Source organism: Melanostigma gelatinosum (genome assembly GCF_949748355.1).
Source record: "Melanostigma gelatinosum genome assembly, chromosome: 18".
Classification (NCBI taxonomy): Eukaryota; Metazoa; Chordata; class Actinopteri; order Perciformes; family Zoarcidae; genus Melanostigma; species Melanostigma gelatinosum.
In genome coordinates this window covers 6,054,106-6,075,980 of record NC_136651.1, presented here as the reverse complement: position 1 = coordinate 6,075,980, position 21,875 = coordinate 6,054,106, and the positions used below count along the sequence as shown (strand labels likewise).

Below are 21,875 nucleotides of genomic sequence, written 5' to 3'. Positions count from 1 at the left end.
AATGCTGTTACAGCACCACTGTATAATATGATCAACAGATAAAGTTAAATTGTCTCATTATCTCTAAATCAAAATCTATTGAATCATTAAAACGGTAAAAGAGAGAGAGAATCAGCAGCTGCTAATAAAATAAATAGAAATTGACGGCTTTCATAACTGCATATGGAGGATCTTGAGCTGCTGATCATATTCATGTTAGACAAAGGCATTTCTTCACATGTTTAGGTCATTTAGTGTTTTTTCATTCAGTGTGCTTCGTGTCAATGCAGTATGGTGATACTGCGGTCCGTCACGGCAAACGCCGGCAGCAGCGCGGCGCTGAAGTGATGCGTGACAGAGTGCAGCACGGTGCTGGAGTCCGCCTCATAAAACAACAGCGTCTGACTCGGCCAGTCCAGCAGCATGCCGATCCTCTGGGGTTTCCTCGCCACCTGCAGGGGCTCCTTCTTCCCCGCGTGGCAGAAGGAGTAGTCCCCGTCGTAGTGAGACAGCACCCAAGACTGGCTGTTGTGGCCCAGTCGGGCCTCGTTTCCAGAGCCTTTGCGCTCCAGAGAGGTGTAGCAGACCCCCACCTTAAAGGCGCCACTCTGACCCACATCCACCACCCAGCTGTGGGTGCCAGAGGACATGGACAGTGAACCCAGAGCGTTGGGCCAACAGTCGAAGCGTGCTGGGTCGTACAGCTGCAGTTGGCGAGCTTTTTTGCGAAAGAAGGTCAAAGTGTATAAGTCGTCAGAGAGGGACAGGAGAGGGCTCACTGTGCGCTCATCAAACTTTGATGATGGTCCATAAGCTGTGGGAAGAAGAAAAAGATGGATTGAATGTCATACACTGATGCATCACTATCAGCAGACATGTTTTGAGGAAGCTTGACAATTCTTTACTTGAATTAAAGATTTACATGAACAACCCTGGATTTTCTCGAAATGTTCTCCCATGTTTAGATTCGTTTAAACTCCTGCTCGATAACACAAAAAAGCATCCAGGCCTTTTTACAATCCTGCTATTTCCAACCAGGGAGCGAAAATACATCAGGACAAAACATAATCTACGTAGATAAATGTGTATATCACCAATATGTGCAATATATTTCCCAAACTACTGCACACTACGACAAGTCAAGAAGGTTCTGTGTGCAAAAATACAGAAAACCAAATAAAGTCAAAGATCTGCACACTTTTCTCCAATGCAAACAACATTATTTATGATATAAAGATATGAAGGTTTTAAAGAAAGCAATTGATGCGGCGGTAAATAGTCAATGAAGTAAGTACATTTACTCATGGGGCTTTATACTTGTATGCAGTGTAGTGGGAAATGTATTTTTAGGTACTTTTTACTCCAATATAAGACACTTTTGTCATTGAAATGTACAGTTTTTGTTTGGAGCATAGATACTATTTCTTTCTGGATCTTCCAGTTTTGCAAGTATACTAATTACCGGGATAGATGTATGCAATCACCCTGTTTGATCTGTCACGTTGATTGAATACAAGTCGACTAACCGTTTGGCCCCAGCAGCACTGCAGTGGCCCACAGAGCTCTCAGCAGCTTGCTGTCACTGCAGTCTGGGTTCAGGTTGAGCTGGTCTGTGTCACATGGCTCCCCGACCCCGTCGGCCTCCTCCACCCTGACACAAACACACACAAACAGCGAGAGAAGACGAGACGTTACCTCTCTGGTATCCGAAACAAGAAAAAATGAACCACGAGCAATGTCATGTTTAAAAGATTACCTGTCAGCTATCTCCTGGACACTGGTCTGAAAGACAGGAAGAAAGTGATGAGTCTTTTGGGCAATTTATGTTCATTATCTGGTTACTGGATTTCAAACACAAGTTCCTCTATTGTTCAAAAATCTTCCCCCAACATGTCCCATCTCTCACCACCAGCTGTGCGTCGGGAGTGTGTGTCAGCGTGTGCACCAGGCCGGAGCGCGTTTGCGTCAGCCTCGACAAAGCCTGGCTCCAGTGGGCCCTCTGGGTGAGGAGACACTGCTCCACTCGCTCCTCCTCTTTCTGCACCTCCTCCAGGAGACGCTGCTCTTCCTCCTCCAGGGCCTCACGTGCTGCGCTGACCTGAGCCAAGATCTGCTCCCTCGCCTTGCTCGCCACTACCTGCGCCAAAGGGACAAGAAGGAACATTAAGACAACGTGTGGTACAGGGGAGAAATTACATGGTGTTGCATAATCAATACTGTGTCAATACGACTGTAGTCAAAAGGTGATTTGTAAGTTTCTAAAGCCCATTATACTTTGTTGTTGTTGTGTTTCCAAATGTACAAATGCCCTCATAGTTTATGATCAGATATGCTTTGAACCTTGCAATAAAACATTATTTTAACAAACCGTTTAATCTACAAAATAACCGTGACACTTTCCTAGAGCCCAAACTGACATCTTCAAATTAGGATTAGATGAAAAACATGAAGCCACAACCAACGGATATTCAATTTACCATGACATAGAAACACAGAGAAGTCCTGATATTTAAGAAGCCAAAACAGATTTCTTTCTTTTGACAATGAATCAAGTTACAACGAGGCAATTATCATGTGAACCTGCAGCTCCCATCGGTTTCACAGAGCTTTATAGTGAGTCTCAGCTCATCGTTCAGCCTTCTGGTCCACAACTTTACCGCTTTGGTTCACTCTCATCGCTCTACTAGCGTCGTTTTCGGGGTAGTGAAAAAAAAAGCTCCAACAACCCACTGTGATCTGCTCAGCATCAAACAGCAGACACACTTAGCCGGTGAACAAAGTGTCGTGTTCACAACTTGTTATACCAGTTATTGCAAGTTTACAGTAAGTAAGAGGTCTGGTCGGGAAGTTTTAAGATTTTAAGCAAAGTATCTCATCAAAAATTAAGGAAACATGGGGGTCAAACAGTGTCACCGCCCAAGTTTCTATTGCTCTCAAGCTGCCAGACACTTGACGGGGGGGCGCCCATAAAAGCCCAGAGGTTGTTAATGAGTTTCACACAGTTGACTTCCCACGTTTGGCCATGAACAATAAACAAACACACCAATGGCTACGGAGATTCACTGACCAGATTTTTAACCCAAAGCAGTTTTTTCACAGTGTGGAGTACGTTTGTTTTAGGTTGACACACGTATCGGTTTGGTCATTCGATTCTTGCTCGGATAAGGGGTCACCGTGTTTGTTTTACCTGCCTTTGCTATTTGTTTGAGGTTGGATTATACGCGTGCTAACTTGTAAGCTAGAAAATGACACGCCCATGTCTGTAGATCTGATCCCTTTAGACACCCATTGTGTTCAGGGAGGTTAATAAATAGGCTAAGGCTGCACTGAAAGAGGCAACCTTTGCTTTGTTGCCCGGTGGGAAGAAATTGACTGAATCAGCAAGTTATATATGACGAGTTAACCATTTTTATTTATCTTACTCATGCATGTACAACTGCTAAATTGTACTTGTTCAGAATAATAAGATCTAAAATCACTGTTATTATTGTTAGACAAGGGAATTGTGCAAAAGACACAATTACAACCCTCTGATATTAAAACAAATTTAGATTTAGGAAACATATACGTATACTGATATTTCATGCTATGTTGTGCTTTTTATGATTTAACATGTGAATGAACACGAATGTAAAAGCACATGCATTTTCAATGAACAGCCTATGTGGAGTGGAGCTTTCTCACTGTATGATTTCTTTAACAATTTCCTCTCCATGTTGATGTGACAATCATGGTTTCACATGGAATGAAGTGGTGAGACAATTAGTCCAAGAATCTATTTAATTCTTTGTCAGCCAAAAAGCAAACCTGGTTCCAGCTTCTCAAAAGTGCAGCTTCACAGCTTTTCCCAGTTTTATATCGTTATAAAGTCAACTGAATGTCTTTCGGAACTTTTGGTTTCTTTTGGAACTTTTGGTTTCGGAACAGCTGTTCAAACCAAACAAGCAATTTTAAGAAGAGCTGGGGTGTTCTTTTTTGCTATGTTCTTGTAGATTTAACAATAAATCGGACACTTGAAGAAATAGCTAACAGACGCATTGACAATTAAAAATAATCCTTCGTTGCAGATCTAATGCAAAGAGACTTATTGTAGGCGTCAGTTTCCCAACACATGTCCGTAAAGCACATGTACTCACATGGGATTATTTCATAAAGCCGAGCCAGCCAACATCAAAACAATGTACTTGTGAAACAGTGTGGGCTTCACTGAGCAATGTGTACCAGTATTGGGGCTTTGTGTGTCTGTGTGATCATTAGTGGGAGGGGATCAGTGGTATTTCTCACCTGAAGCTTTTGCTCTTTGGCTGTCAGTGTCTGGTCGATAAACCTCTCAATCCTCTGTGCCTGCAGCTGCATTTTTTCACACACATCCACCAGTTGGTTCTGGTGAAAATACACACACACGCGCACACACACACACACACACACACAAACACACACACACGCACACAACCCTCATCAGCTGGAGACGCAACAAGAAAATCCTGTCTTTACAAATACCATGCAGAGCAATCAGCAAGAAAGACAACATACAAAATGTGGCACACCCAAGAAATAACTATGAAATAAGCATATCACGCTGTTAAAAATGTGAACACAGTTTTTCACACTTTATCAGTCAGTCCTCATTGCTTATAAGCTTTATAACAGCTACAATCCTAAACAAAGTGAGTGATTGAAATTGGAAAAATCTACATTTTCTCCCATAAAAGAAACTTAAATGAGAAGAAGAAGGATTTAGCTTTACGGTGAGGTAACATGAGTAAAAACCTGTCAAACGGTTGAGAACAGGGACAATAAACACGTTACAAGGCATTCACACAAAATGAAAGTAACCTGTAACCCGGCATGTATCCTCAGCAAAGAAAACATATTTGCCTTGTACATTTCCAGAGCTTTATCTTACCACAGCTCAGCCACTACATTCGACAAGAAATAAACAGGTGTTGCATTCAAATACAGGAAGCCTACAGGCCTACACTCACCCTGACTGCGGTTACTCTGGTGACCAGAGGGGTCACAGTGTGTCCGTGGCAGGGACCCACGATGGCGCAGTGAGAGCAAATGAGTTTCTGCTCGGTGCCACAGAACCAGTCGAGCTCAGCTTCATGCTCCACACACACCTCATATTCACCAGTGAAGATCCCGGACTCGGAGTCGGCGGTGGTCCCAGCCGGTGAGGTCGCCTCCGCGGTGTCCGCCTCCTGCTCGTGCCGTTTCCCACCGCCGCTCAACACGGAGAAAATAGGCTGATCAAAATCCATCTCCTCCGTTTTTAAGCTACCCGAAGTCTTCTCCGAGCCAGTCGGTGAAGATGGGCATGTTAAGGCGCACGATACGAGCTCCTCGGTCATGGCACAATAACGCAACAGGTGCACCGGCAGAACTGGAGTCGCACCTTCGGTCGCCTACGGCGCTGTAATACAGGTGTGACAGGTGAGCTGAACACGGAAGTAACACGGACACCGGAGGTCAGAGCTGAGAGGAGAAAAAAAGGTTTCTGCTTTGTCTTTTGAGTTGTTAAAATATGATGTCAAATAAAGATGAATATTACAATGTTCTTCTTTTTTTTTTAGCTTGCCTTAATTTCATGTTTCTCTTCCCGTATTTGTCTTTACGGCCCTAAAACTTCTCAAATGTGCAGCTGTGATCCAAAGTGAAGACCAACCACATCAGCTTCAGCTTTTGGGAGCATAGTTACATTCTTGTGTGTGTATACAATGGAGAAAAAATGTTATACAACAATACTTTCATCAGTGAACCTAGTTAGTGATTTCATTGATTCAATGAAAATCTTCAAGATTGCCACTTTAAGTATTGAACTATTTCAGGTATTTCAGTGGGAAGTGGTAGTTTTTACTATATGCACATATTTGCAAAATGTTACATGGAAAACGTGGAGAGTACACGCTTACATTAATTTGAACGATGTGTGTTAGTTTAAACTACCACAAAAGGTAGCCTGTCTTCAACGCTTACATTGTTTAATGTAAACCAATTTTAATTTAAAGAGCTGCTTATCTAAATATCACAATTAAAATCACAGGATTTGAACCTGAATTCCTGCATGATGTTTAGAATACATTGTATTAAGGACATAGGCAAGACAAAATCGTATTTGTTTCAAATTTAAACTTCTTTATTGTCATGTGCACAACAATTACAGAGAAGCAGTTGGCAATGAAAGTATCGGCTCAATCCAACCAGCTTATTTAAATATGTATAAGAAAGAAAACATTCAAGTAAAAATGGGAATCTAAGTTTGCTGAAATCAATATTTGACTGACTGGCTTTTACTGAGAAATAGATAATACTATTCTACTGAGAGTTGATAAACATGTCACCAAACAATATTATTAAAAGCACTATTTTCCATAATTATTTTTTCTTATACTCTAGATTATTCTTTGGACCATTTTTGGCATTTTATTTGCTATAGCAGTCTGCTGTTCAAAAACTATCCTCGTATTGTCATTTGCAATCCTAATTTGTCATCCTAATGTTTACTCGATACCATTGTGAGAACAATCAAATTTTCCAGGGTGGATATAGGTGTGATAGATACCGTGTCATCACACGTGTGGGGATCAGTGGTGCAGACACACCTCAGAGACGGCTCTGTTTAGCAATCCAGTGAACACCCACTGTCTGGAAAAGCTCTTGAATCCAGAGAAAATAACCTCAAATGTACTTTTCCAAACATGGTCTTCCCTCATCAGGCCCATTCATTTGAAATGGCTGTGCAGTCAGTTGGCTTTGGTTGCAACCAGCATCCCAGTGATTATTCATTTTAAAATCAACACCACGGTGCAACATATTGTTTGGATTTTAGAATTTAGTCGTACCTTTTCTACCCATGTCCTTATCTTTCACCGGTGGATGCCAACAACACAAGTTTTCTGTTCTTAATATTCCTGAAGAGTAGAGGTTTAAATCAAAGGAAAGTAAACAGGCATTGCATTGATTATCCTCTTTGAAATCCTTTCTATCCCATCACTTTTTAAACTGATCTTAAATGAAAGACTTTTTGTTAAAGCTGGACGGACAGAGATCAAATCTCAAGAAATTCAAACCTCCACAAGGAAGACGCACACATGCCACTCCTCCCAGCTCCATCCATGTCTGTGAGGAAGTGAATAGTGATTGACAGAAGAGAGTCGTGCTCTGGCTCAGACAAGGTGGTGTTCTACACATTTCACTTTGTAAAAAGGGGAACAGCAGAGGCACAGGGCTGCCATTGTTTCCGACACAAAAAGCTGCTTTGTCATGGCAAAAAGTAGGAAACCCAAGATGTGTTTACATCATGAAACAAACAAGGGATTCCTGTGCGCTAAATTTGTTGTGGGCGAAATAAATTAGTGCTTTTTACTGACACTCAATCAACACTTTACTGTTTCAAATCACTTAAATTCATTAAGTTAATGAGTGTTGGAACATCACTGGTTCTGAGCCATATTGAGAGATTTGTTTTGAAACCTTACCAATGAATCAAAATATTATTGTTGTGTTGAATGAAAACCATGTGTTTCTAAAAAGTCAGAAAACTGAAAATAGATTAAGATAAAGTATTTCACCTGACAGCAACAACACATTCATAACATGAAGAATTACTGGAAACTAATTATTTCAACAGAAACTCGGGAAATATAACAAAAACTGATAATTTATGTCACAAATAAAAATCATCTCAGACATTTTTTTCTATCAAATTTTAAAATGTTCTTTTAAAACTCTTCATCTAAATTTACACTTTTACGAATGTCTAAGTCTCTGTAATACAGATCCTGATCACCAGAGGGTGCTCACACACTGAACTGAAAGTCATGCTTTATCACCGGACAGATGTTGGGAAAGAAGACGCTTGTGCGCTCACTGCATCACGTGCCTGCATTTTATTTACAGTGATGAATGCAATTGGGTACATCCTCCCGTGTGCTGCCATTTGAGCATCAGAGTTGGAAATAGTTACATGGATAGAGAGAGCGATAGAGAGAGAGATGGATAGATGGACAGACAGATACTCTATTAATCCTGCAAGGGGAAATTTGTTCACTACAGCAGCATTATGATACAGGTAAGCAATCAAAGTAACAGAGTAAAAAAAAAATATTGAGTGTAAAATGTACATTATATATAATATAAATAATAGAGTAAAATATATTAAATATTATAAAAATGCACAATTACATATAATAATATTAATTCAAAAGGTAAATCCAGCAGTACTCAGCTATCTTCATACATCCTTAGTAAAAGCATTGCTATCAAACATTTCGCGGGAAAATGTCTGGAAGTGGTCACGAGAGTTTAACGACGTAATAACAGAAACAGGCGGTCGTTGAACAAATAGTCGTTTTCTATTTGACGACACGATAGGACGCGTCGCGTTCGTGAAAACCCTTAACGTCACGTTTGATTGGATGGTGTGATTAGCGGCGCCGTCCCGCCTCGCACCCCCCAGCAGACAGCTCGGCTTTCCTGCGCCAGCAGCGGTGTGTGTCACCGAGGTGCTGCCGGAGAGACTCGGAGTCCAGGGAGAACGAACCCCAAACTGGCATCGCAGTGGGTGCTGAGGGGCTTAATACAGCTCAGGTTGGATCCCTCTCTCTGTCACCATCACGTCCTTTCCGATGTCGGATTTCAAGCTCGGGATCGTGCGGCTCGGCCGTGTGGCCGGGAAGGTGAGCAGGATCCCAGGACCGCTGCCATGTGCGGCCGGGGGAGGGCCCGCGAGGGACTACAAAAAAGCGATGGAAAATGGTTGCGGTGTCGAGTCGGTGCTAGTCAACAGCTTCTATGATTATCAACCGGTCAGACGATGCGGGAGTTGGCCGATTTGAACTGAATTTGAACAGATTAGAGAAGCCGGCCGAGCCAGACTGGTCCACAGTCGCTATGAAGCTAACGCTAACTAGCACGTAGCGGGTCACGTTAGCTAGCCGTTACGTTAAACGGCGGAATAGAGCCACAAAAGTAAACACATGGGTCCTTATAGTGTCGTTACCAGTGTCTGGTTGAAACGTAGAAGACAAATATCTTTCTTTTCCACGGGTGGGTGCTCTCATTCTCACGGTCGGCGGCACCGCTAGCAGTGCAGCGCTAGCTGTGTTATTTAGATTACGTGGTGGAAGTGTCTGATAATGAGGAAGCCATTGCCATGCACCAACTGATTCTTTTGTGCAACGTGACAAAGCACCGGCTGGACAGCACACTACTCCACATCTGTAGCCCAAAACAGCGTCTTTTTAGCTTAAGTTAGAGCGTTATAGTGAGTTACACTGACGTTAAAGAAGAAGCTCGTGTCACAAGATACTCACTCAGGAAAGACTGTGCAGACACATTGGTTTGCCCACCTGCTGGGTGGCAGTGCTCCTTGTTATTTACAGGTCACACCCAGTTGAGATCTACACAATAGTCTGGCAATCGAGACAAAGTGTCACATTACATGTTACGACCTTTCAGGTATGTGGACCACACCACCCTGTGCTGTTGTGTGGCACGCGCAGTGCAGCGTGGAGCTACTTGTGTTGCTATCTTGTCACGTGTGTTTGAAAGATCTACAAACAAAGAGTTTCGAGATTAAACTTTTGACGAAACGTTTTTTGCTCATTTGTGAATGTTGTCTTGTGCAAACAAGCCACTTTTATGAAGAAATGTTTGACGTTGCAAGTCCGTTCAAACCAGTTAAATATACACTCTAGCCCCATTTGGGACAGATTCATTCCTCAGGTTGGACACGGTTAATAACTACTCTGCCATGCTGTCTTGTAACTTAACTGAGTTATTGATAGCTGAATAACAGGAAGTGGTTCTGCATAGACAAGTTATCAAATTATTCTATAAATGATAACAGATTGAAGTCTTTAACTGGCTGTGAATGCTGCTCCTGTATCTGTCGCAGTTGTTGACGTTAAAGTATTCTTTCTCTCATTTCAGACAAAATACACACTGATTGATGAGCAGGACATACCGCTTGTGGAAAACTATGCATTTGAGGTAAACTATGAAGAACTGCAACTTTGTGTTCCTGAGAAGTATTGCTGATGCCACTTTTCCGACGCTGCCTTTTTGTTAAAAAAAATTACATTATGTCACTTCCAGGCACGCATGGAGGTAGATGCGGATGGCAATGGAGCGAAGATCTTCGCCTACGCTTTCGACATCGGCAAAGGCCGCTGGGCAGGAAGGCCTTTGCACGAGCTGCTCTGGTAAGTACTTTGATAATTTTATCAGGTGTGGAATAAGCAGCATCTGGGCTCAAGACATAGGCGAGCATATAGTGGCCAACATGCAGGCTCACACATCTACATGAGTGGGTCTCATCTGACTCAGTTGTTTTGTAACTGGTGAGAGGCTGCTTGACTCATGATGCGTATGTCTTGGCACAGGGAGAAGCACAGAGGAGGCATTGCCCCGAGTTTTCAAGTCATCCACATCAACTCTGTGACGGTGGACAACCGGCTAGACAACCTGCGACTGGTGCCAGTGGGCTGGAGCCCCAAGCCGGAGGAGATCTCCAGCAAACAGAGGTAGGACTACAGCTAAGAGCTGGACACAGAGTACCGCACAAGCCGTATGTTTTGTGTGTAGGCAAAGCCGGGCTGATTCATCTTCCCTTACCTGTCCAGAGAGCAGTCTCTGTACTGGCTGGCCATCCAGCAGGTACCGGCGGACCCTGTGGAGGAGCAGTATCTGGAGCTGAGCCGCACACGCTACTACAACGCTAACGGGGAGCTGGTGGAGGAGGAGGAGTGCTCCTGCACCTACTACGAGTGTCATTATCCTCCCTGTTCACTCATCGAGAGGAGGGTATGTACTGTGGAAGATTAAAACTATAGTTCTAAACATTTTCCCCCTCGTGAACCCAACCAGACGTTGATCCTTGCTCCTCGTCTTTCAACAGCTCCGGGAGTTCAACATCTGCGGTCGCTGCCAGGTGGCGCGCTACTGTGGCTCCCAGTGCCAGCAGAGGGACTGGCCCGCCCACAAGAAGCAGTGTCGCGAGCGCAAGCGGGTGCTGGCTCTCGAGTCGGAGCCCGAACGATGATCAGCTTTCATCCTCGCCTGGGAGAGGAGGAGGGAGAACAGCGGGGGGGGGGGGGGCGAGGGAGAGATAGAGATAGACTAACGACGGAGGACAATGTTGGTTGCTTGATTGTTGGATGGATTCAGGCGGTAAGAAGATGGAGGGGAAGGAGGATAAAGCAAAAAGACATCTGCCGCTTTCCAGAACTGGTAACTCTCCACAGCTTGCTTGCTGGATGACAGGGAACGGGATTATTATTATTTTTGTCATTTTTCTCGAGGGTCTCCGCCCCTCGAGATCGACCTGCTGCTATGGTTTTATATGCGAAAGGGGGAAAAAAGTTGTCTTGTTGACGGAACTGGACCAGCTTCTTTGGACCACGATATAGATTGTTGTCGTCATCCACTTTAGTTTCTCCACCCAGCCGCTGGGTGTGGTGACGTTTGTGCATACGGGGGGGGGGGCTGCAGTACAACAGGACACGGACCGTTTCACTGTATCGCTCCCTCTCTGACCTCTCTGCACACGGCCGCTGTCTTCATGGTCATCGACACCTTAGCCGCCTCCCCTTTCCTGTCGTACTCTCCCGCACAGCCAACCACGACACACATCAAAATTGATTTCACTGATTGAATCACACTACCAGTATTGAGTGTGGGAGTGTGTATGCGTGTGTCCAGTATTGAGTGTGGGAGTGTGTATGCGTGCGTGTGTGTGTGTGTGTGTGTGTGTGTGTGTGTGTGTGCTGCCACTATGTACTGAAGGACATTGAAATGGTCTACATGGGTTACGGGCCGGGTTAATGTACGGTATTTCATTTCTCTTAAGGGGGCCATATTACACAGTTTTAAATTTCATATTTAAATCTTAAATTGATGGGTTAAATATGTTCACTGTTCTCTAATAAAGTAGCTGCCAAATAAAAGGCTAAAATCTTTTTCCTAGACATTTTCTTGACCCACGAGTTAATTTATTTTTCGACCAATTTGATCGGACTGATGTCATTTGAGACAAGGTACAACGTTTTAATCGCCACTTTTTAAACGATTCTGTTATTTAAAAAGCTGTTCCTGGTGATACCAGTACTTTGTCGTGATCTCTCATGAACAAAGCTTGTTATGTTGGTCATGGTATAAGAAACTGCTTCCTTGTGATCTCAATATTTCACGTTCTCAAGACACAAAGTATCTTGCTGATGATTATCTCCACCAAAGTACTATGACCTGTAGTTTTGGCACTCGTGTTTCAACTAGTTTAAATCCCTCCAGTCTTAGTTTTCTGTTTTTTGACAGACACCTGTCTTTTCAACTGTATTTTTTGCACCTGCAGGGTTACGGTATGCGTGTGTGTCGGGGGGGATAGTGCTCAGTTTCTTGCGTGAGAGTTTTGCTCTAAGGCTTATTTTCTTTCTCTTTTTAATTCTATCAATGGAGCTATATTTATTTAAAACATTTGATTGTGAAACATGTTTTTTGTCCTGGTGATATTTGAAGGCAAATGTTCTAAAAATAACAAAGTGGACAATATGGGACCTTTTTATGTCTTTTTTTCGTGGGCAGGGAGGAGAGCGGAACACTTCGACCCAGTTACTTGTTCTGTTTCTTCTTAATCCTCAATGAACGAGTCCTCTGTGTTCCAGCTTTCCATGAAAATACTGCACACCATCGTTGTCACTAAAAATCTTCCAATGCGAGAGATGTCTTGGAGTGTAAAACTTGAAACCCCCCCCCCCCCCCCCACACCTTATTGGTAGATTTTATTTGGAGAGTGGTTTTATGAACTTGTTCTGAGTCACCTTTGATCCTCAATCGCCTGCCTTCCTTGTATTACACCTACAACGCACTCCTGCTTAATGTGTCCTCTTGTATCTTAGGTGAGGAGTCCAGACACACAGCATGTAATTCACAGTTATACATGCGACTTGTTGATTGTTTTTTTGTATGTGTGCGCGAACAGGTTTTCAACACTGCACTAAAAATTTGGCTCCCTGTGTTAGCTGTATTTGTCTTAGATGGGTTGAAGGGAGGGGGGTGATTTGGAGTGTACAGATCGTGTGACATATTTTTGTTTTGTAAGAATATAAACATTAGTCACCTAGAAATAAGGAGCTACAATATGTGAATGGAAGTACAGTTCGGGGGGGGATAACTGACTGACTGTTGCTTTTCCAATGTAAAAATGATAATAAATAAAATGAACCTCATATGTTGGAGTCAGCTTGTGGAATCCTTAAACTGTCCACACAAGAGGTTAACTAACATTTACAAACTTCTATCTGCCTATACACACATGACTTGGCAGCATGGACCTCCTGTCTGTCTCTCTCTATCATAGTCATTCAGGTCTTATCTTTAGAGCCCCCCCCCCCCCCCTCCCATTTCAAAATAAAAGCTCCAGAGTGATTTCTAACTGGAATGCTTGTGATGAAGCCTGACATTTAACAGTATGTCTATAAAAGTAATGAACAAAATCATACTATAGCATGTTGAAAAACGTTATCGTATAGCATGTCGAAAAAAGATACCCACAGGTAAGTATCGAACACAGACTGAATTTGGCTGTGGGACAGCAACACTAACCACTAGACCACCTGTGTATCATGAAACATTCAGGGTGTCCTCATAGCATACTGATTCATTGTTAAAGGATATCCTGAAAAAGTCATAGAAGAGTATGTCGAAAAAACTCATGAAAAAATAGTCATAGTATATTAATTCGAAACAAAGACACCCACAGGTAAGTTTTGAACCCAGTTTATTTGGCAGCGAGGTAGCGACACTAACCACTACACCACCTATGTATCAGGGAAACTCTAGTCATGAAACATTCAGCGTGTGTCCTCATAGCATGTTGATTAATTGTTATTTGTCTTATTCAGATGTAACAATAAAAAAGTAAGAGTGTGAAAAAATGGCATGAAGAAGTGTGAAGAGTGTTGCATGTGATAAAAAAAGTCTGAAATGTCATGAAAAGGTTGTCAAAGAGGTCTTATTTCATTTGAATTTATTAAAACGTCATAGCGTAATATGCAACAAGAAATACATAATAAACAGACTATGGTATGTCATTAAAAGGTAATTTTCTAGTAGCTCATTAATTGCACCATAACATACAAATACCATAAACAAAGAATCTATAAATTACAGCCAAATAACAGTTGAAGAGTTTGTATGTCGAAAAGACATCATAAAAAGTCAGATAAGTATGTGAAAAAAATATTTTTATAGCATATTTTTTTAGTTACTTTATTTTTCAAGTTACTTTGTAAAAAAAAGTTACTTTTTTAGTTACTTTGTAAAGAAAGTTACTTTTTAGTTTCTTTGTAAAAAAGTTACTTTTTTAGTTACTATATTCTAAAAGTTACTTTTTTAGTTACTTTGTAAAAAAAGTTACTTTTTTAGTTACTTTGTAAAAAAAGTTTCTTTTTTAGTTACTATATTCCCAAAGTTACTTTTTTAGTTACTATATTCTCAAAGTTACTTTTTTAGTTACTATATTCTCAAAGTTACTTTTTTAGTTACTTTGTTAAAAAAGTTACTTTTTTAGTTACTATATTCTCAAAGTTACTTTTTTAGTTACTTTGTTAAAAAAGTTACTTTTTTAGTTACTTTGGAAAAAAAGTTACTTTTTTAGTTACTTTGGAAAAAAAGTTACTTTTTTAGTTTGGAAAAAAAGTTACTTTTTTAGTTACTTTGTAAAAAAAAGTTTATTTTTTAGTTACTATATTCCCAAAGTTACTTTTTTAGTTACTATATTCTCAAAGTTACTTTTTTAGTTACTATATTCTCAAAGTTACTTTTTTAGTTACTATATTCTCAAAGTTACTTTTTTAGTTACTTTGTTAAAAAAGTTACTTTTTTAGTTACTTTGGAAAAAAAGTTACTTTTTTAGTTACTTTGGAAAAAAAGTTACTTTTTTAGTTTGGAAAAAAAGTTACTTTTTTAGTTACTTTGTAAAAAAAAGTTTCTTTTTTAGTTACTATATTCCCAAAGTTACTTTTTTAGTTACTATATTCTCAAAGTTACTTTTTTAGTTACTATATTCTCAAAGTTACTTTTTTAGTTACTATATTCTCAAAGTTACTTTTTTAGTTACTTTGTTAAAAAAGTTACTTTTTTAGTTACTATATTCTCAAAGTTACTTTTTTAGTTACTTTGTTAAAAGTTACTTTTTTAGTTACTTTGGAAAAAAACTTACTTTTTTAGTTACTTTGGAAAAAAAGTTACTTTTTTAGTTTGGAAAAAAAGTTACTTTTTGTTGTTAACGGTGCTAACCACTGAGCCACCTTTAATACTTGTGGTGAATTTGTTGTTCTTTTCACCCTGTGTTTGAAATATATCTTTTAAAACATACTAAACTCTTCATCAACTCTTTGGCTTTATCACTTGTATCTCTGGAGTCTTATCTCTTCCTTCTCGTGTGTAACAAGTAACAGATGTCTGGTAACTTAAGCCTCTGTGTTGTTACTTGTGTCTCAGCAGTATTTAGTCTCTCTCCATCTGCCTCTTCTTCTTCCTCCCGCTCACGTCCAGCCTCCAGCAGAACCCTTGAAGTCACCGCAGTGTCAAAGTTCAACAGAGAGGTCGCGGCCGTCAGCAGGATGTGCTGTTTTGGCAGGCCTGAAGTCAAACATGGCGCGTAACAGACACAAAGACAGGAGAGAATGAGGACTTATTTAAGCACCAGCTGTTTACTGGGCCTTGCACGTCATACTGCTGTAGGTAACGTTTTACATGTATTAGCAAGTATTGTTACCAAATAATAAATATCCTTATTTCGTGACCAAAGATGAGCAAGATAATATTGAAGCACCAAATTAATCTCGTGTGTGGGAAATTATCTATAATGATAGATAATTGGTCGATTTGGTGTATATAACATACTATAACAGCACATTATTTTCAGACAGGATTTCATTTCTGTCCATCTAAATAGGCAAACAGTAGCTTTTATAGTCAAGGCCAGTGGCTCTCCCAGAGGAGGAGGATTGTTGGCAGGATACCAAAGCAGAAAAACATGTTCCTGTAACACAAACACTCAACTTTGTGATTGTTCTTGAGAATTTTTTTTAATTGACTTCTAAAAATGAGCTATGAAGAGAAATCCCTGGTTGAAGTTGAAGTAAACAGTAGACGAGTCTTGCTTTAAACACAACAGTTACCTTTACTGTAGTGTTTTACTTTCTTGGGTCGTGATATTGTCTTGATCGGAGCTATTTAACAAACCTAATATTTAGTCTTTAGCCTTATTTTTAGTCAGAATAATTAGTAACAGTTCAGTTATATATTGTGTCTATTTTATGCGAATTTGTTTAACAATTTATCTATTTTTACTCTTTGAGCAAATTAAACAACAGTTTTTTTCTGTTTAATGAGATATTTATAATATTTTGTCTCTTAGTTTTCATTGTCGAGGAGCTGCAGTACCACCTCCTCTCCGTCAGGCGTCGCTAGTGTTTATACAAACAGCTGTTCGTCTCCCTCTGTGTGCGTTTTCTTGGTTTGCAACACGGAAGTTCTATAACAGTGTTATGAACACGGTCGCGGCATGATCTAATGTTACTCTCCATCTAATACTTTAACCTCCAGTTTACAACTGCAACAACAAAATGGTCAATATCGGTCTCACCAAAGTGGACGATACGCTGGCAGCACAACATCCGGTCAGTATTTCGTTGATTCTTCCACCGCTGTAGCCTGCTGATCCCTGCAGGGCACTGACAGGAATAGTGTAGTAAAAGTGGTTGTAGTTTGTTTTATCTCGTCTTTCAGGGTTTACAGAGTTATGCTGCCTGTCAGTCTCGCGCCTTCATGATGGGGACAGGGACCTTTATACTTGGTAAGAGATGTGTAAATTCCCACCCTAGAAAATACACTGTATTGTCATTTCTATTGTATTATCATCACTGAACCATCAGACATTTAAAAAAAAAAAAAAAGAATACACCATGTTGGATTACCCATATTTGTACACTTAAATCACAACACTAATACCAATCACTAGCAAATCTATTCTACATTTTACAGCTAAATTCATACATGTCTGTCGATAAGCACCAAGTAAGAAGTCCAACACAACTTGACAAAAAACATCATTATGACCAATGTATACCACAGGATGGAGCTATATTCTGCAAATGTTTCTAGTATAAATAAAGCAGGATATTTTCAATGCACGGTGCACACTAAACTCAACACACGGTTGTATTATTATCATAGTTATAAAATAATATAAGCTTCATATGCCTCATTTGTAATCCATTTTATGGAAAATACATGACATACCAGCTGAAAATGCCAGCTCAGTTTGGCTTCTAGTGCAGTGAAGTCAATGAACATGATGAACGTCACACAGTGATCTGTGATTTCACATATCGTACCTCAACAGGTATTGTCATGGCTGCTACTTGTGTTGCTTTTTACAGGCGCTGGGAGTTTATTTGCTCTTCAGAAGGTTCTCCAGAGGAAGCTTCCTTATCCTCTTCAATGGAACCTACTCATTTCAATCGGTGGGTAATGAAACATCAGCTTCAAATAGGTTGATACACACATAACAGCTTACCTCTGTCATCTCTCTCTCGCTCTCTCTCAGTGGCATCATCAGTGGGAAGTTATGCCGTGACTCGCTGGGAAACGCAGAAATGCTCAGACCTTTGGATAATGCTGGAAACGGGCAGCGTCCCGGACAGATCGCCGCCGCCGCAGGGTGAGTACAAAGTGTGGCTGCAGACCTGCTCGCCGTCCCTCATGGCTCCTCCTGGAAAGTAGTGAAATGTGGACGTGTCTGTGGTAGTAACTGTCTTGTTTGATTTTATTTAAATTGGCGAAGCAACAGTTGTTTCAATCCATTTTATTTTGTCCTGGGCTCAGTACTCTTAACAGATTAGTGCCAGCTCTGTTCCTCAGGCATAAAACCAAATGAGGACAGTTTGCAGACTTTAATGCTGTACGTTTCTCTCTTTCAGTGTCCAAACCAGAGGTACCAGAAGGAACTGACAAGACAAAATATGGCGACGTGATGGAGTGAACATAGTTATAAACAAACTTGTGTGTCTACTGTATTCAACTACACCTTTTTGAGAAAATGCTCTAGATATTCATATGATGTGTTGACTAAAGCGAGTGCTGAATGTGAGATAGTACGTTCTGTATTTAATTGCATTCCAGTGGTTTTTTAAATTCACATTTCTGCAATACACCACATGAATGAAGTAATTTTTTTTCAATTTTCAGAGTATGAGGAGCTTTTGAATGTCATAACAGCATTACTGTGTGGATAAACAGATGAGTTTCCCAAATCAGAGGTCAGGAATTACTTTGGGTTTTTAGGAGGAATCCGATGTTAATCTTGTGAGCCGGTATTATTATTCGGACGCGTTTGTTTGACATGCAACTGAATTAACGCTGCTCTACTAAAACCAGATACTAGTTGTCACTGTATACCTCATGGGATCTGCAGAGCTGTTACTGGTGGGTCAACCAAACCAGTTGAAGCATATTATCTAAATTACGCATTGATCATTTTAAATCACGTTTGCCTTGGACTACAGAGAGCAAATCATCGTGGAATAATTCATCATTTGAAATAGATAAACATCCATCGGCCTTCAGTGCAGTGATGCTGTAATGAACAGTGCAGTGTTTGCAGTTTTAAAAATACATTTTCACTGGATTTAGGCAAACGAACTCGGAGGAGGAAAGACTTTGAGTTGTAAATGTGACTTTTAGATCTTCCATCCTGCTAAAGGCTGCCATCATATACATTTGTTGTTTATTTCATTGCTCAAATGTAAACGATACAATAATAAAAGATATATCTTGACGGACTATATATGTACTGTAAATATAGACATCTATATCTTGTTCCTTTTAAATTGAGAGGACTTTAAGTTGCTTATATTTCGTCAATAATGCAGATATATACAGTACAATAACCCAAGACTGATCAATCCTCCCCTCGTCCACGGACACAAAGACACCCACATGTTCATGTTGTTAACAAACAGAGGGCAAAAAAAGGACAATGTACCATGAAAGAGAAGTACCCAGCACCGTTAACCCAATATGCAAAGTAGAAATACCACGTGTTAAAAATGCAAATATATTTATCTCAAAATCATTCATCAAAGTAACATACATTACATTAAAATGAGTCTTTAATACATATGCAGTACATACCAGTCTTCCATGCCTGTTGAATCAAAAGTTTGAATTCTTCCTTCACAAAGACAGATGTTACCAAGTAAGTGATTTGCATAGCTGAACTAGTTTGTACAATAAGGTGTTAGCAACATAAATTCTGCACCATGCAGTGCAACCCATTCAAACAATTGAGTCTTTCAGGCTGTAACACCTCGAGTGAATGAAGCCTGGACCAAAGTCCAGGGCCTTGATTCACTGAGAACAAGCTAAAGAAAGTTCACTAACTCTGAGAACACCAGCTCATATCAGGGAAACGTTTAAATTTTTTTTTTTTTTTTAAGTGTTTGTAACCGAAAAATGTCGCCTAAGCAACCTGAATAAGGGAAGATAAGAATGTAGCTTTGCTTCAATGTTCATCTTTTCTTCCCCCCCATCTGTGTGCAGCCTGATTCCACCTCCACTCGCTCTCGTCCTCGCACTGGAATTCAAATCTGATTCAACACAGCCAAGATTTGAATGTTTTGAATTATCTTTCAGTCGTTCTCCATCCCCCCCCCCAAAAAATAAAAACAAAAAACAGGCTTCGTGAATTGAATAAGCTCTCAAATCCATTGTCACATGCACACTGATGCTGCTGAAGGAAAAGACTGCAGAGAAAGGAGATAATGAGGGAAAAGATTGTGTGTGTGTGTGTGTGTGTGTGTGTGTGTGTGTGTGTGTGTTGCGTGAGAGGAGTGACTGTCCAGTGGAGCTGAGGATCTGCACATGTCCAATAATTGAAACAAACAGCGGTATATGGACTGGCCTTGCACGCTTGGTCTCACTGGCATGGCTTGTAAAGTGTGTGTTAGTGTGTGTTTGGCAGCAGTGCGTGTGCGTGACAACATGAGAAACGGAGATGAGGAGAGCAGGAGTGAGTGCTCAGTTGTCTGTCAAGTGATCACTGCAACTGGACAGTGAGTGAGTCTCTTCCGCCGCTTTCTTTCACTTTTTGTCGGTTATATAACAAGCAAGTGTGGAAAAAAAGCCCCAAAATGAACACAATTTACAGCATTTGTATCTCATCCCCACCGTGTATCTCTACTGTGAAACACTACTGTTGAGTATTTGAACATCTGATCTATTTGGACCTTCCTCTTTAGCCTGGAGTGACAATCAATGCCCACAAATTGATATGTTGTGATTGACTGTCAGAGGGAGGGCGACAGGATATGTTGTGAGGGGATTTATTGATTATGTGTTCTCTCTTTCAGCCGGAAAAATCTAAAGTGCATTTGATGTACATAGTAGGAGGAAATGTGTGATTCAACACCTGGTCTGACAGGAAAAAAAATAACTGAATGCTATGCATCAGGCAGTTGGTAAATCACAGGGATTCCTTTGTGAGAGTGTGACAGCAGCTTCAACATGAATCACCGCTAAAGGTTTCACAAATGAAGATGAGACGAGAGCTCAAGTCTGGGCAGGTCTGAGATAAACATGGGTATGTGCAGGGACAGAGAGTTTCTCTCGCGTGACTCATCCCCGGAGAAAGAAAACCAGAAGAGTCCCTGAAATGGTTTGCGATGGGTTTTGACTCAATGAAAGTTGGATTTGAGTCCTGTGCAGGGATGTGGAATGCAGCTTTCCTGCCCGACTGAGAGAAAACCTTCATATACATCACAGTAAATCACAAAGCCGAATTCTAGTAGATTATAAAGGATAATAGGCTTAAAAGCAAGGATGCGTGTACAGTAATGCATTAGAAATTGCACATCGATTAAAAATGGCTGCTCAGTAAATTCTGTATTTGCTGACCTTTTGGTTCATATCTTTTTGCCAGAGAGGTATTGAATGCTATATTTTATAATACTCATGTTTTATGAGCTCCACAACAATCCTTGAATTGGGCTATGTTTTTCTACATTGCACACGTCTATTTTACCCAAGAAATGTAGATGGGTTTAGTTTAATCATTTAATTCAATCCGTTTTATTCAGACAAGGGGTCATTGGTGGAATGAAACTAAGTACACATATGTAGATTTCAGGTGTTATACTTTCTACTTCACTATATTTGTCTGACTGCTTTAGTTAGATTACAGTTGTCCAAGCACTTTCCTTTAGTTGGTTGGCATTTTGTTCTGATAAACAGAAGGATTAAGTGTTTTTGTGGGTTGATAAAATTCTTCATCTTCTTAGGCTAAATAAACTTGGAGCTGCAAATGCTGAATAAACTATTGTTGTTAAAGGAAGTACTGTAAAATATCTGACTAAGTTTACAGAAAATTACAGGTAAATGTAAGATAAACCATCAAATCCCTGCTCATGTAAAATTACAATATTGAACAGTGATTTTACATTGAACAATAATGGTACATTTTGAGATTAATCCACATAAATGGGTGAACTGTTTACTCGTAAAAAGTACGTACATTCCATCCAAAATTGAGAGTTTTTGGATTATGTGAAACAAAGAGAGTCTGTTCCCCGTTGCGGCTGCGTGTGGGGCTGTAAGGTGATAGTTTATCCAGCTCTTTCTGATTATATGGGGGGGGGGGGGGGGGGGGGTAATCATTTCCAGGCTTTATGAATAACGTCTCAGCATTAGTAATAACAAAAGCACAAATCAAACTGGAGCCAACCTCGGGCCTGCACCAATGAGCGCCGAGCTCGTGCACACCGCGGCCAATGGCTGGTCCCGGGACGCTCGCGCACAGCAGTTTGCGGGGCGGTCCTCGCTAGAAAAAG

The 21,875-nt window shown here is 40.6% G+C and overlaps 3 protein-coding genes across 3 annotated transcripts; 2 read left to right on the top strand and 1 right to left on the bottom strand.

The window, feature by feature from the left end:
• Positions 1 to 260: 260 nt before the first annotated feature.
• bspry (B-box and SPRY domain containing) lies at positions 261 to 5,333 on the bottom strand (the record flags this gene model as incomplete). The annotated part of the gene is made up of 6 exons (XM_079289125.1): positions 261 to 793; positions 1,506 to 1,630; positions 1,736 to 1,761; positions 1,886 to 2,116; positions 4,264 to 4,362; positions 4,965 to 5,333. The coding sequence occupies 6 exons, from the start codon at positions 5,331 to 5,333 to the stop codon at positions 261 to 263; spliced, it is 1,383 nt and encodes a 460-aa protein (XP_079145251.1).
• Positions 5,334 to 8,474: 3,141 nt separating this feature from the next.
• On the top strand, positions 8,475 to 13,210 carry zmynd19 (zinc finger, MYND-type containing 19). The gene is made up of 6 exons (XM_079290200.1): positions 8,475 to 8,660; positions 9,916 to 9,975; positions 10,081 to 10,187; positions 10,368 to 10,508; positions 10,608 to 10,788; positions 10,883 to 13,210. The coding sequence occupies exons 1-6, from the start codon at positions 8,610 to 8,612 to the stop codon at positions 11,024 to 11,026; spliced, it is 684 nt and encodes a 227-aa protein (XP_079146326.1). The 5' UTR covers positions 8,475 to 8,609; the 3' UTR covers positions 11,027 to 13,210.
• A 3,311-nt stretch (positions 13,211 to 16,521) lies between these two features.
• On the top strand, positions 16,522 to 18,825 carry tmem141 (transmembrane protein 141). Its single transcript, XM_079288992.1, has 5 exons — positions 16,522 to 16,667; positions 16,777 to 16,843; positions 17,430 to 17,513; positions 17,597 to 17,710; positions 17,970 to 18,825. Exons 1-5 carry the CDS (start codon positions 16,614 to 16,616, stop codon positions 18,029 to 18,031), a joined length of 381 nt encoding a protein of 126 aa, XP_079145118.1. The 5' UTR covers positions 16,522 to 16,613; the 3' UTR covers positions 18,032 to 18,825.
• The last annotated feature ends 3,050 nt before the right edge of the window (positions 18,826 to 21,875 follow it).